The following is a 14131-nucleotide window of genomic DNA, read 5'->3' on the forward strand; positions in this document are numbered from 1 at the left end:
TGGACTGCAAGAAGGAATGTTTTCAGTGAACAGACATGTTAAATGATTTCCAGAACTCTTTTAAATGCAGTGTGTCGTACATTCCCTTTTGGTATTCAGTCTCTTCTGCTTCAAACTTCACTAGAAGTGATCTTATTCACACAGAGAAAGATTTGATCTACTGAGTAACTTGCTTTGATTTTCAGCTTAGTAGTACCAATCAACTGAGCTTTGGAGAAAGTACTCTTCAGTTTTTAAAGTAAAAAATACCTGCACAAAGTTTTGATGGAGTACTTTTGGAATTAGGCAAAAGAAGTATTTTGCATTCACGTTTGAACTGTATATACAGGAAAGCTGATTTCATAGTCAAAAAGAAGCAGTATTTTTTTCCTGTTTCATAGTTCAGAAATTTTATGCAGATTTACTCTGTTCATGATGAGTATGCACTACTTCAAAACAAAGTCTGCGTCTTGAAATATTCTAGGAGTACCAAGAACAGTAATTAATCAGGAGTACAATTAGTTAAAAGTTATTTGCTGCACAATTGCATTGTGTATGCATTTTGGTGAACTTTAATTAAATTTTTCATGTAATCTCAAATCTGTTTTCTCTTACCTTCAGAACCAACATACATCACAATAGGTCCTCCCACCTGTGAGATTTTGGTTAACTGCACTTTGACTGAAAAAGACTGTATCTATAGCTTCAAACTAGACCAAAATGGTTGCCGCATCTGTCAGTGCAAAACCAGTGAGTATGCAAAAATAAAACAGCTTCTACCTTTTATAGCAAGCTATATGTAAAAATGCTAGTAAGATGTTTTTTTCCATTCATAATGTTGATTCTATGGTGTGTTAATATGTGTGTGTTTTATGATTGTTCGTCTTCAAAGGACAGGCTTCTGATTTCTGACACTGGTTGTTTGCTTCCTTAAAAGCATTTTTTGAGGAAAACCTAAAACATCTGACTTAAGGTAAAAACAACAGTGAGGTAGAAAAGCTAATAATTTGTTACTTAACATTCATTCAGTCTCTGGGAAGTCTGATAAGACTCCCACAGTTCATTTTCATCTCTGTGTGTGAAGAGTTTAAGAGCATCTGGGTTCGTGTACTTCAAAAACTCCTGTTGCTAACCAGCCTATTTTCAGCTTAGCTTTTTCCCCTCAAAACATGGGGTTTGAGGTTTATTGTCATGTTTGAAAAATGCCTGTCTGAGGGATGTAATTATGTATCTATCCATTATTTTAATTCTATAGTATGTTCTTATAATATATATGTGTATTTAATGCTTTAGCTAGGATTTATGCAGATTTTTAACATCTATTTCTTCCCCAAGAAGAAAAATATTGTAATTTTGTGAGAATTTTGTGTATGTTAGTGAAGAAAAAAAAAATGTATTTTCTGGCAATGTTTCTGTAAGAATTAAGGATATTTACAGAAGAAATAGAAAGAGGAAAGATCAGGTTGGTTATTGGAATTGCCTAATAAAGGCCACCTATGGAATACTAGTCTCAGTCATGGGATGCATCATTAACTGCTGGCATAGCCTAGGAATGTGTTTAAACTCTTTGTAATGTTTAGTTCTGCATCTTCCTTGTAGCCTCAAGGCTTTCACAATTAAAGGATTTTCCATTTCTCTTCTTCTCAGTCACTTGCTAAACCCATATGACTATTTTAGAGTTCCCAGTAGAAATGGTCAAAATAAAAAGTCTCAATTTCTACAAACAAAAGTTTTAGGACTGGATTGGTATTTTGCTTAAGGAGCTTTTTCAACATTTTTTGGGAGAAATGTGCATTTGTTTTCTATTTCCGTAAGGTAAAGGCACATCATAATAACATTATATGGCTTGCAATAATGCCATTATGGTAATACAGAAATAATACCTTCAATTAAAAGTTGTATTCGTGGCAAGGATGACTTTCCATAGATTGCATCCAAGCTATCGCGTACATGCCTTAATTGGTTCTTCCTAAAGACAAAATTAGAAATGTTAAGTTTTGCTTTCAGCATGTTACATGAGTTTATGAATTGAATCTAGCCAGGGAGATTAAAGGGAACACTAAGAACTTCTACAGGTATACTAATTGGAAGAAGAAGACTAGGGAAGGTGTGGGCCCCCTCAGAAAGGAAAATGGTGACATGGTCACAAGTGATGAGGAAAAGGCTGAGGTACTTAATAACTTCTTTACCTCAGTCTTCACTGCAAGGGCCTCTAGCCACACTCCTGATGTTATGGAAGACAAAGCCAGGGAGGGGAGGAAGAACTGCCCATTGTAATTGCAGATCAGGTTCGTGATCATCTGAAGAACCTGAAAGTGTTCAAGTCCGTGGGACCCGACGGGATACACCCACGGGTACTGAGAGAACTGGCAGATGAGGTTGCTAAACCCCTCTCTATTATATTTCAAAAGTCATGGCAATCTGGTGAAGTCCCCACAGACTGGAAAAGGGGAAACATTGCCCCCATCTTCAAAAAGGGCAAGAAGGAGGAACCAGGGAACTACAGGCCAGTCAGTCTCACATCTGTGCCTGGAAAGATCATGGAGCAGATCCTCCTGGAGTCACTACTCGCTCAAAAGAATAGTGAAGAGGTGATTTGGAACAGTCAGCATAGCTTTGCCAAGGGCAAATCCTGCCTGACCAACCTGGTTGCTTTCTATGAGCAGGTGACAAAATTAATAGATGAGGGGCGAGCAACTGATGTCATTTACCTGGACCTGAGCAAAGCCTTCAACACTGTCCCGCACCACATCCTGGTCTCCAAACTGGTGACACATGGGTTTGATGGGTGGACCACTACATGGATAAGGAACTGGCTTGATGGCCGCACCCAAAGAGTGGCTGTCAATGGCTTCATGTCCCAGTGGAGGCCAGTGACAAGCGGAGTCCCTCAGGGATCAGTCCTGGGACCTGTCTTGTTCAACATCTTTGTGGGTGACATGGACAGTGGCATTGAGTGCACCCTCAGCAAGTTTGCTGATGACACCAAGCTGTGTGGTGCAGCAGACATGCTGGAGGGAAGGGAGGCCATCCAGAGGGACCTTGACAGGCTGGAGAGGTGAGCACAAGCCAACCTCATGAGGTTCAATAAGAGCAAGTGCAGGGTCCTGCATCTGGGTTGAGGCAATCCCAGGCACAAATCCAGGCTGGGCAGTGACTGGCTGGAAAGTAGCCCTGAGGAGAGAGACTTGGGAGTGCTGGTGGACAAAAAACTCAACATGAGCTCTCAATGTTCACTTGCAGCCCGCAAAGCCAATCAGATCCTGGGCTGCATCAGGAGAAGTGTGGCTAGCAGGTCGAGGGAGGTGATTCTCCCCCTCTACTCAGCCCTGGTGAGACCCCACCTGGAGTACTGTGTCCAGTTCTGGAGCCCCTATTACAAGAGGGATGTGGAGGTGCTGGAACGTGTCCAGAGAAGGGCCACAAGGATGATCAGAGGGCTGGAGCACCTCTCCTATGAGGACAGACTGAAAGAGTTGGGGCTGTTCAGTCTGCAGAAGAGAAGGCTCCGAGGTGACCTAATTGTGGCCTTCCAGTATCTGAAGGGGGCCTACAGGAAGGCTGGGGAAGGACTTCTCAGGATCTCAGGTAGTGATAGGACTAGGGGGAATGGAATGAAGCTGGAGGTGGGGAGATTCAGGCTGGATGTGAGGAGGAGGTTCTTCACCATGAGAGTGGTGAAACCCTGGAATGTGTTGTCCAGGGAGGTGGTCAAGGCCCCGTCCCTGGGGGTGTTTAAGACCAGGCTGGATGAGGCTCTGGCCAGCCTGATCTAGTGTGGGGTGTCCCTGCCCATGGCAGGGGGGTTGGAACTAGATGATCCTTGTAGTCCCTTCCAACCCTGAATGAAACTATGAAACTATGAAATTGTTGTTAAATTGAGGAGTTGTAACACAAAGAAGATGGACGGGAAATTTCATCATCTGTGTCTGTTCATGCAATCCTTTCAGTTTGGTACAAGGATATCCATCACTCCAAAGGATCATTTCTTTTTGTCCTAAGTCTCCAGATTGCATGCATATGCCTACGATATTCCAAGAAGTCTCTGTTATTGCTTGAAGTATTTCTGAGAAAATAGTGCTTAAGAACCTACTAAAGGGAATTTTTCTCTTTACAAATTTACTTGGAATTATTTTCATTTTGCAGTAGCAAACCTTCTGAAGAAAACTTAGTAGTATCATTTGTATATCTCTCTAATGAGTTAAATAATTTTGAATTGTAGATTGCTTCAAAATCTCAGTAATTCAGAGAGGGACAATGTTTATTTTCTAAGTAGTTAAGAAAAATAACAGCTTAGAAATCTTCCTTATTTGATGGTTATCAGTCAAAATGACTGAAACAGAATTTTTCCATTAAGCCATGTTTTTTGTTTGCAAGGCTCTGGACAAATAAGCGTGTGAGCACTGAGTAGAAAGGAGTTTTATGTTAAATAATGCTGAAAATATACTGCACTAGTTCTCTGTGTTTTAAGATTTAGGTACTTTCATATCCCAGTCAATTTAGTTGCATCTTGGCTATCTGAGAACATGAAAAAGTGTATTATCTTCAGCATGTGTGGCCCTTTGGGAACATCGCTATCTCTGTGCTGCACTCACTTGTTTCTTGTTGGTCTAAGCTGCTCGAATAAGTCAGATTTAAAGTGCCTGAGTTAAGGAGGGCCACATGGCCCCCTTTATCCCCATCATATACTAATTCTGCTAATCTTCTTTCCAATATTTTTTTTCTCATTTCTGTGTAGAGATCTCTGAAGATTTGTTAAATTTCAATCTATATTAGCCAAAATGAACATAAAATGACAAAGTGGGAGAACATAGAGTAAAACCTGTGTTGCTCTCTTGACATTCCTGCAACTACAAATCAGTAAAACAGATTCATTTGCAATAGTTATCTACATATGATATCATGAAATTTGTTTAGACCGGATAAGCAAATCGTAACATATCTAGAATATAGTTTTAATAGAAGTAGTTTGCTTTGTCCTTTACTCTTTTACCTGTTTTTGCTGTGAACACAAAAACATGCTGGAACACCACACAATCGTAGGATCAGTGATTCACAGAATGGTAGGGATGGGAAGGGATTGAGTAGAGATTGAGTCCAGCTCCCCTGCCAAAGCATGATCATCAAGGGCAGGCCCACAGGAATATGTCCAGGCAGGTTTTCAGAGTCTCTGTAGATGGAGATTCTAGAACCCTTCTGGGCAGCCTGTTCCAGTGCTCTGTCACTCTTACAATAAAGAAGTTTTTACTGATGTTGAGGAGGAACTTTCTGTGATCCAGTTTGTACTTGTTGCTCCTCATCCTATCGCAGGGCACCACTGAAAAGAGGCTGGCCCCTTCTTCCTGCCACCCACCCTTCAGAGATTTGTACACAATTAGTAAAATCCCCTCTCAGTTTTCTCTTCTCAAGACTAAACCAGCCCCAGGTCTCTCAGCCTTTCCTTCTAAAGTAAATGTTCTATTCCGTTACTCATTCTCTTGGCCCTCTGTTGGACTCTCTCTAGTAGTTCCCTGAGTCTCTTGAGCTGGGGAGCATAGAACTGGACACAATATTCAGGTGTGGTCTCACTAGTGCAGAGTAGAGGGAGAAGATATCCTATTGACCTACTGGACACGCTCTTCTTAATTCACCCCAGGATACCATTGGCTGCCTTGGCCACAAGGCACATTACTGTCTCATTAATAACTTATTGTCCCAGGACTCCAAGATCCCTCTCCTTGGAGCTTCTTTCCAACAATGGAAATATATATGCTGTAAAATAAAATTAAAGTAACAAAGTAGAGGCAGACCAAGTTGTAAGAGAAAGGAAGAAAAAAACTATCTTTGGAGGGCAAGTTCCAGTGAGAAGAGATGGAGCCACAAATGATGAAGGAGAAAGAATGATCGTACTGATCAGGAGCATGTAGAAGCCAAAGACACACTACATGAGGTTAGAAAGAAAAAAGTATAATCCAAGATACTGGAAGAACCACTGTAGCCTACCAAAAATTAAACTAAAACAATAGGAAAAATATTAAATACCTTAATGAAAATATTAATACCTTAAAGAAAAGAAAAAAGGTTGATATAAGATGATACAAGAATAAGAAACAACGACAAAATAAATAAGAAAAAAAATTGCTACTCATAGGATGCAGCAATTGCTGTTGTGTTTTGAGTCTTCAGTTTTTCCTTTCACAGGAAACTGGAGCAGATTACAATCTTCAAGAGGAGGAGTACATCAGGGGAATGAAGCAAGACCAGCAATTAGCTATTTGTGTGGCAGGACTCCTGTTTCTTCAAAGAATACTAATGGGCACAGTGAATAATGCCTGCTGATTGCAGTAACATAAGATTTAAAATCTGACAGTTGCTTTTGGACCCTGGATCATTCTTCGTAAGGTCCAATATTTTATCCAGTCTTGTCTGTTCCCCATATTATATTAATGAAAAAGCCTTTAAGATTTTTCTTGCAACTCAGAGTATAGCATTTTACCCCATATGGATTAAACATGAAGTACTGTTCAGGGTGTAACCTCAAGCATGTATGGCTTTAGTATTTTTCATCCTTTGAAATCTTAGTAAAATTGGGTCAAATTAGAGCATTACTGTCAGTTGTAAAAAACTGTTTGCTTCATTTTGAAGGCTTACCTTTGCAGTTAAAAGATGCAACTATCATACAATTCATTAATTCCAGACTGCTTATGGGCAGATGCAATTATAGAAGGCTGAGATGAGTCGTTTTCCAAGCACATCAGAGTGCATGATCATTCTCTTCATGCCATGGTCTCTTTCGTCTGTCAAAGCAAACTATGGAATTGCTATGCAAAAATTAGAAGTCTTTGTATGAGTTTGGACAGTTCTTTAAACATAAAACCACCCCTTTTCCCTAAACTTTTATTTAGATACAGAAATGTTTTTGGAAGCATCTTGACACTTTTTCCTTAAATGTGAAGAAAATATATTCTATCATGGACTTAAAAAGGAGGTGCTATCATTCAGTCAATACTAGTAGACTTCTGCAGCATGGACTTCAATATTCTAATGAGTCACATCATCTCCCTTTGTAGTTGATAAAATGGAGTGGAATTCTGACATGGAATTTGGGTTTGGCAGTATGGGACTTAGTTTAGTTGTGTAGACATTCAAAGGCAGGCTTAGGAGGTTTGAGAAGATTTAGGCAGGGGCCTCTCTGGGCTGCCTTTAAATAGCAGTGGTTAAGGCTCTGAAAATGTTTATGGAGGGATGATAGAAAAAAGCCTGAGAAAAACTTTTCAGGGACTAAGATGGGAAAATATATCTCAACTCCTCTTTCCTGTATGTTAGTCATGCAGCGGGTAGAGTTTGGGATGTGTTTTCCTAACCTTTCACTTTTCCTACCCCAAATTTGAATGTTTCATTCTTCTATTCCTGTGAATAATCCATAGTCACAAATTACTCAAAACTCCATCAGTGATAATGTTGTCCATTTAAATAAACATCTTTTATTTTGATAATAAGTTACAAGTGTGATCAATAATCACATACACTAATCACACACTTCAGACAAAGCAAAGTTCCTGGAGATAATAAAGGAATATATGAATTTGGTAATGCTTTTCTATTTTAGTAAAAGCTATCTCCCATAGTTCCCTTGATTTAGCAACAAATTCCATAGGAAGAAAAATACATGTGAAAACAAATCCAGTAGTGCGTGTAGTCTCCCTTGGTGCAAGGAGAGTATATCTTGGATTTTGAATAATTTTCTAGATCTGGCAGAAGAAAGATGTTTTATTATCCTTCAGCAGTGGTGCGAAAGTGAACAGCTATTATGTATTAGATCTTAATTAGTGAAATAGAGACATCAAAAAATTGGGGGTAAAACATGATTCTTAAAAATTGAAGGCTTACATCGGAAAAAAAGTACATATTCTAAGTAGAAGTGAAATATTAACTCTAAGTCTCCATGTGGAAGATAGTGGAAATGCTCCCTGAAGAGGGTGGGATTATGATGAACTACTTGTGTCCAATAAATACTATTTGTCTTCTCACTAGAGTAAAAGTCTTTGGCAGGGATCTCTGAAGATTACAATAATATATTTGGTTTAGTAATGCTTGCAATAGATCTAATGTTATGGAAGCAGATAAGAGCTTCACTTGGCTCATGGAAAAAAATACCCAGTGTGCTGCTAGAAGGTTTGTGGAAGCTTGGTGATTTTCTAGTAGTGCCACCTTTGAGATCTCACTGCTACAAATCCATCTTCATGAAGCCATGTGTTGTATGTGAATCCTGGCGTTGCTTAGAGCAAGTACCCAAGTGAGTAATTTGCCTCAAAGGACTCATGAGAATTTTTTTTTTTTTAAACAGGGTTTTCTAGCATAACACTGCCCAGTCCCTTCATTTTTACCCAGATATTTGAATCATGAGTTAATTCTAACAAGAGGAGGGAGGGTTAGTGTGGATCTGTGGAGGCAATATATTCAGAGAATTCCAGTTACTGATAAGTAACCTAGTTTTCTCCTTCATAAATTTGCCTCCCCAGATCCCCACCCCTGAAGATTAACCAGCAGTAGCAATCCACATCAAGAGGACGGCTGAGGAGTGCTTAGTTATAAAGGTACTGTGAAACAGTTCTCCTGACATAATCTAGCCTCAGCACCGACAAAATAACGATGGTAAAGGTATGTAGCTAGCTTTGCTCAGCCGTGCTACAATTTTTTTAAAAATGGACACCAGCGTAAGCCGTGTTGAAACATTGGCATAATTCATGTCAGGCATCTCCCTCTCTGGAGATATTCAAGACATTCCTGTGTCTTGATAAGGTATAGGTAATCCTGTTCTGGCAGTGGAGTTTGGACTAAATAATCTTTTGAGGTGCCTTCCTGCCCCTAGTATTCTGTGATCTATTAATATTCTCTAATAATTAGGTTTTTTATCTGTGAATTAGAGGAAAACCAGAAGTATTTCAACAGGCTATGCATCTCTAGAATGCATTTTCAGAAACTTTATAGCTACGATGACTTTCAGTACAATTACTAGGTGTCCATACGTAAAACAATAAATTGGAGAAAAATTAATATCCCAATTTAGAAAACGGAAAGTGAGAGATCTTTAAACAAGAGTTAGTTGGAATTACAGTCAAGCCATTAGAAGTTCAAACAGAAGGCCTGTTTTAGATATAAACATGCAATTCATAGGATTGAATTTTGTTTACTTTTCAGTTTGATATTTGAGTAATATTTTATAACAACACTCCAAGTATTCTTAGGTTCATGTGAGATGGGAATGTGAGCACTCTGGAGTCAGCAATGAATTATGCATCTGATGGTTTGAATTTAGGCTCATAAATTCATTTTTAGATACACTGTTTCTGAGATACCATACCTGAGAAGGAGAGATTGGCTGAGTGAATCCCCACAAAGACTAACATTGCATATCCTGGGACAGAATTTTGTTGTCTTGTTTGTGGAGCAGGCCCTGATCTGTATATCAGCTGCATTTATATGCTGATTTGTGTACATCTTTCTTTCCTCTAGCAGCCAGTGACTCAGTCTCAGAGTGACCCAATAACCTTTTAAAACAAGATTTGGCGTTAGTATTGAGAATAAGATGTTAAGGGGAAAAGAGTTTTAGTTGATGTGCAATGTGCTGTGTAGAGCCTCACTATATCTTCATGTTCTTCTGTTCCTAAGGCAAGACATTCTTTAGAGACTGTTGTCCCATCCCTCATATCCCAGACGGATTCTCCTTAGGGAGTATCATGCCTTTCTGAAATGTTAATATATTTTTTTTAATACAGTCTTTATAAAACTGTGAGCAAGTTAAGAAATGGGGAGAAAGAAATAAATCACTATATTTGAAATTAGTTTATGACCAGTGGTGACCAGGCCTAAAAACCTTGGTGCTAATAGTTTTTTATTAAATAAAAATTAACCAAGGCTTTTTGCAAGACCAATTCCTCCTCAAGTGTTCTTGCCCTTTCTTTTTTTTTTCCTTTTCTTCCAATAGCATCTTATTAAATTGATCCAAATGAATAATTTTAAATTCCCATATCCAAATCAGCACATAATGTGTAAAGGTGTTGCAAGGTACAGAGTGAAGTATTTGCTAGAACTACAGTGTTCAGAGGGGTTGAAGTCTCTAAGCAGTACCTTTTGCCAGCACAGTGAGGTCCAGTGAAAACTGTGACTAGAAACATGAACCTGTTGGTAACTGGCTTTGCTACTACTTTTGCACTTGCGGTTGCACATGGGAAAGAAAACTGTATGGTCTTGTTGTGTGGGCTGGACTCACTGCTGTAAGTACTCAGTGCATGTGTGTTCTCAAGTGAGTACTCATTCCTAGCAGGTGGCTATTTTAATAATTTTGTTGGTTGAGGACAAACAGCATTTCCATGACTCTTGTCCTAGCCTTCTGCTGTAGTTAATAGAGTTGAAATGCTTCCAGATTTTTGTGTGGTATTTCAGCTAATGTCTCTCCTCAGAGTAAAAAGCCAAGTATTTGTGATAAAAATAGCTATATTAGCCTGAACCATTGAAGAACACATTCATCTTTTCTAAAGTCATGTTACGCCAGTATTAGTCTGAGATCAACCAATATCCTGTGCTTGAACTCTCAGCTTGTGCAAATTCTTGTTTATTCCCTATGGGCAGCATGGCCTTACACATTTTCAATATTACACTTCACACTACTATTGCTATCTTATCCTCCTAAGCTCTCCTATTACCTTGTGTAGAAGGATTGTTTTCTGCACTGACATTACCATTTCACATTTCTTGAAAAAAATTAATGAACATATTTCTAGGACTCATGTAAAATGTCCTCTCTTGAGTCAGATGTTTCCCTTAGTAGCACACTGAGAGATACCATCCCTTTCATAATATTGTTTGTTTTAGTCTTCTACCTCATATCTAACCATTAGTTTAGTTCCGTAGGTGATGCTATTATAAATAATCAGAGAAATAAGGATTACTTATATTGTATGATCAGATGCTTGATCCCATTCTGTTAGACTTGCAGGGATGTACAGGTGCGTAACACAGTTCTCTCAAATTCTGGAAAGGTTTTCCTTTCACATTAGCTTTTAAAATGTTTCCTGTCCTCTCCTTACAGGTTGTCAGGTTGTCTGGTTACCTCCATACACTTTTGAAGTAGTCACTAGCTCAGATGGTACTGGAACTCTTCTCTGCAGATACATATCATGATTTGGGATTCATATTCCTGATGAAATTATCTAAGCAGATGTAGAAAAAGACCTCAAACATGTAACTTTAGGATAATTTGTCATAATAAATTTCCTCAGTTCATTGTGGTTGGCTTTCATAAACTAATTATTCTTTAGTATTTGTCACTTGAAATTAAAACCATTAGCAGAAAATCTGGTTTCATTTATTCCTTCATAATTAACTTGTAATTATTAATTATTAAAGCTATACCTAAGGCTAAAGAAATACTGTTAGGCTGACAATGCATACATGGAATGTGAGTCATGTTTAAGTCTTTACTCTTGCAATATTTTCCTGCACCCCCCCCTTCTCTGCTCCCTCTTTCCCCCTTCATCTTTTCCCTTTGTTTCTTCTCTCTCTTTTTTATCCCATCTCACTTTTTCTCTCTAAATGTTTCTCTCAGAACTACACTTTGTTTTGGACAATTGATGGTTCATTCTCTTAAAAAAAAAAAAAAAATACCTGGTTTGCCTGGTTTTAAATGCTGAAGTAGGTTTTTTAGCAAGTGTGTGCAGCAGACATAAACTGTGTATGTACCAGGTTGCATGTAATTGTCATGGTTTTAACAGTCCTTCATCAGAAGAAATTTAGATAGATGTGAAGTCAGAAAGCAGACCAGAATTCACTTGCTGATTTTCATGAACTGAAATTTCTTTATAGAGATTTTTTTTTTTCAGAAATTATTTAAAAACTGTTTTCACAGCTTATGTCATACTATGTGAAATCCCCAAGCACCACAACCTTACTGGGTCTCCTGTGATCAGAACAATATTACTCCTATTTTCTCAGAGCTAGAGAGTAAAATGACTTGCTGCTTGGTGGAGTCACCATCATTGGAGGTGTTTAGGAGGAGACTTGATAGGGTGCTTGGTTGCATGGTTTAGCTGATGAGGTGGGTTGGATAATAGGTTGGACATGATGATCTTGAAGGTCTCTTCGAACCAGGTCTGGTCTATTCTATTCTATTCTAAATGTAGGTGTGATAACATGTTGATTTTGGTAATAGCCATGCTCTCAGAATGCATCATTCTCAACATCTTATTAGTCAGAATTATTCTGATTTCCTCATATAGCACTGAAATAACACTGGTAAATTCAGATGTGAACAGGTAATTTTTTCATCAATACCCTTAGTTGCAGGAAGGAATACTAAAAGGAACAGGAAAACAGATATGATTGACAAGTGGCTCAGAAGCTGGTGCCATCAACGGAATTTTGGTTTTTTTGATCTTGGGGAACTTTCTGTGGCACCAGGTCCACTAGCAACAGATTGAGTAAATCTGTCCCAGAGCGGGAGAAACATCCTGGCACAAGAGAACAGCCTTTCCCACAGGGGGAAAAGGGTTTTAGGAAGGGAGTTGGCAGGACTCATTGACAGGGCTTTAAACTAGATTTGAAGGAGTTGAAACCAGTATCTCCAGGCAGGCATCTGAGGGTGGTGTGCAGGAGTCAGGGGTGAAACAAGCAGCCCAGCTGAAGTGCATGTACACTAATGCACACACTATGGGTAACAAACAAGAGGAGCTGGAAACCTTGGTGCAGCAGGAAAACTATGATGTAGTCACTATCAGAGAAACATGATGGGATGACTTACGTGACTGGAGCACTGTAATCAATGGCTACAGGCTCTTCAGGAGAGACAGGTGAGGGAAAACAGGTAGAGGGGTGGCCCTGTACATCAGGGAGACTGTAGACACTACTGAACTAGAGGTTAAGGATTATCAGGTTGAGTGCCTGTGGGTGAGAATTAGAGGGAAGGCCAACAAGGCTGATATCCTGTTTGGAGTCTGTTATAGACCACCCAACCAGGATGAAGAGGTTGGTAAATTATTCCATAAGCAGCTGGAGGCTGTCTCAAGATCACCAGCCCTTATCCTAGTGGGCAACTTTAATGTGCCAGATATCTGCTGGGAACTCAACACATCAGAGGAGGCAGTCTAGAAGGTTCTTAGATTGTATAGAGGATAGCTTCTTATTACAGCTGTTGTGTGAGCTTACTAGGGGAGGGGCTCTGCTCAACCTAGTCTTTGCAAGTAGAGAAGGGCTGGTGGGAGATGTAGTGGTCGGACTGACCGTGAAATAATTGAATTTTCAATATGCAGTCAAACTAAGAGGTTCAGAAACCAGTGCTGAGCACAGGGGCACTTGGATATATTGAATCTCATGCCATTGGTCTCTGCCCATCTCTTCAGCGTGTCTGTAAAACCAACACTTTGTAGTGGTGTGGATGTTTTAACTGTAGGTTAGCCATCTTTTAAATATCACTCTGAAAGTTTGCCCTTTGGATATCACCTCTCAGTTGTATTTCCCTTTTTTTCTGTTACAATCTCACTTCGGCTGTTGTAATAATGTAGTGGAGATGCCAGCAGTCCATTGTCTCCCATAACTCCCTTCAAGACAGATCTTTTAGTCTTGCATCTCTAAGCTTAGATCATGTCTTAGGATATTACAGTTATATTTTTTTAAATAAGTAGAGGAGCTACAAAGATGATCTTTGAACAGAAATGTGTTAAACCCATAATGTATTGAAAGTGTTAAGTACAAGGGAACAGAAGCTCTATTCTTCTAAGGATGTGTTTGTCTGGTAAAAACAGTTTTCACATTGTGATAACCTGCATTTGTCTTTTGCAGGGGAGGAGCTGTGCACTGGCCTTATTTCGGGCTGTTCCTTGGAGTGTTCCTTCGGCTTCCAGACTGATGTCCACAACTGTGAGATCTGTCAGTGCCGACCCCGGCCTAAGAAGTGCAAACCCATTGTATGTGACAAGTACTGTCCCTTTGGATACTTGTACGTATTCTCATTCTGAAAGCGTATTTAATACAATCCCCATACATGCTGAAAATACACAACATCCAGGAATATATGTTTGTGTTTACTTCGTGGTAAAGAAAGGGAAAATGTAGAAAACCAAAAATTGCATTATTTGATGTGAAATTAAGATATTCTTCAAAATAGATTTTGATGAAC

At 39.2% G+C, this 14131-nt stretch overlaps 1 protein-coding gene across 3 annotated transcripts in view; it reads left to right on the forward strand.

Moving 5' to 3' along the window:
- CRIM1 (cysteine rich transmembrane BMP regulator 1) overlaps window positions 1-14131 on the forward strand; it is a 185845-nt gene that overhangs the window by 139480 nt on the left and 32234 nt on the right. For 2 of the 3 annotated variants that reach the window (XM_068156138.1, XM_068156150.1), the window contains 2 exons: window positions 601-729; window positions 13795-13951. In XM_068156138.1, the coding sequence (XP_068012239.1) occupies window positions 601-729; window positions 13795-13951 (286 nt within the window). The remainder of the gene's footprint in view (window positions 1-600; window positions 730-13794; window positions 13952-14131) is intronic. The other variant, XM_068156141.1, reaches the window with a different exon arrangement.

The sequence above is a fragment of the Melanerpes formicivorus genome, unplaced genomic scaffold (assembly GCF_026170545.1).
Source record: "Melanerpes formicivorus ecotype bairdi unplaced genomic scaffold, bMelFor1.0.p_v2 SCAF_2, whole genome shotgun sequence".
Classification (NCBI taxonomy): Eukaryota; Metazoa; Chordata; class Aves; order Piciformes; family Picidae; genus Melanerpes; species Melanerpes formicivorus.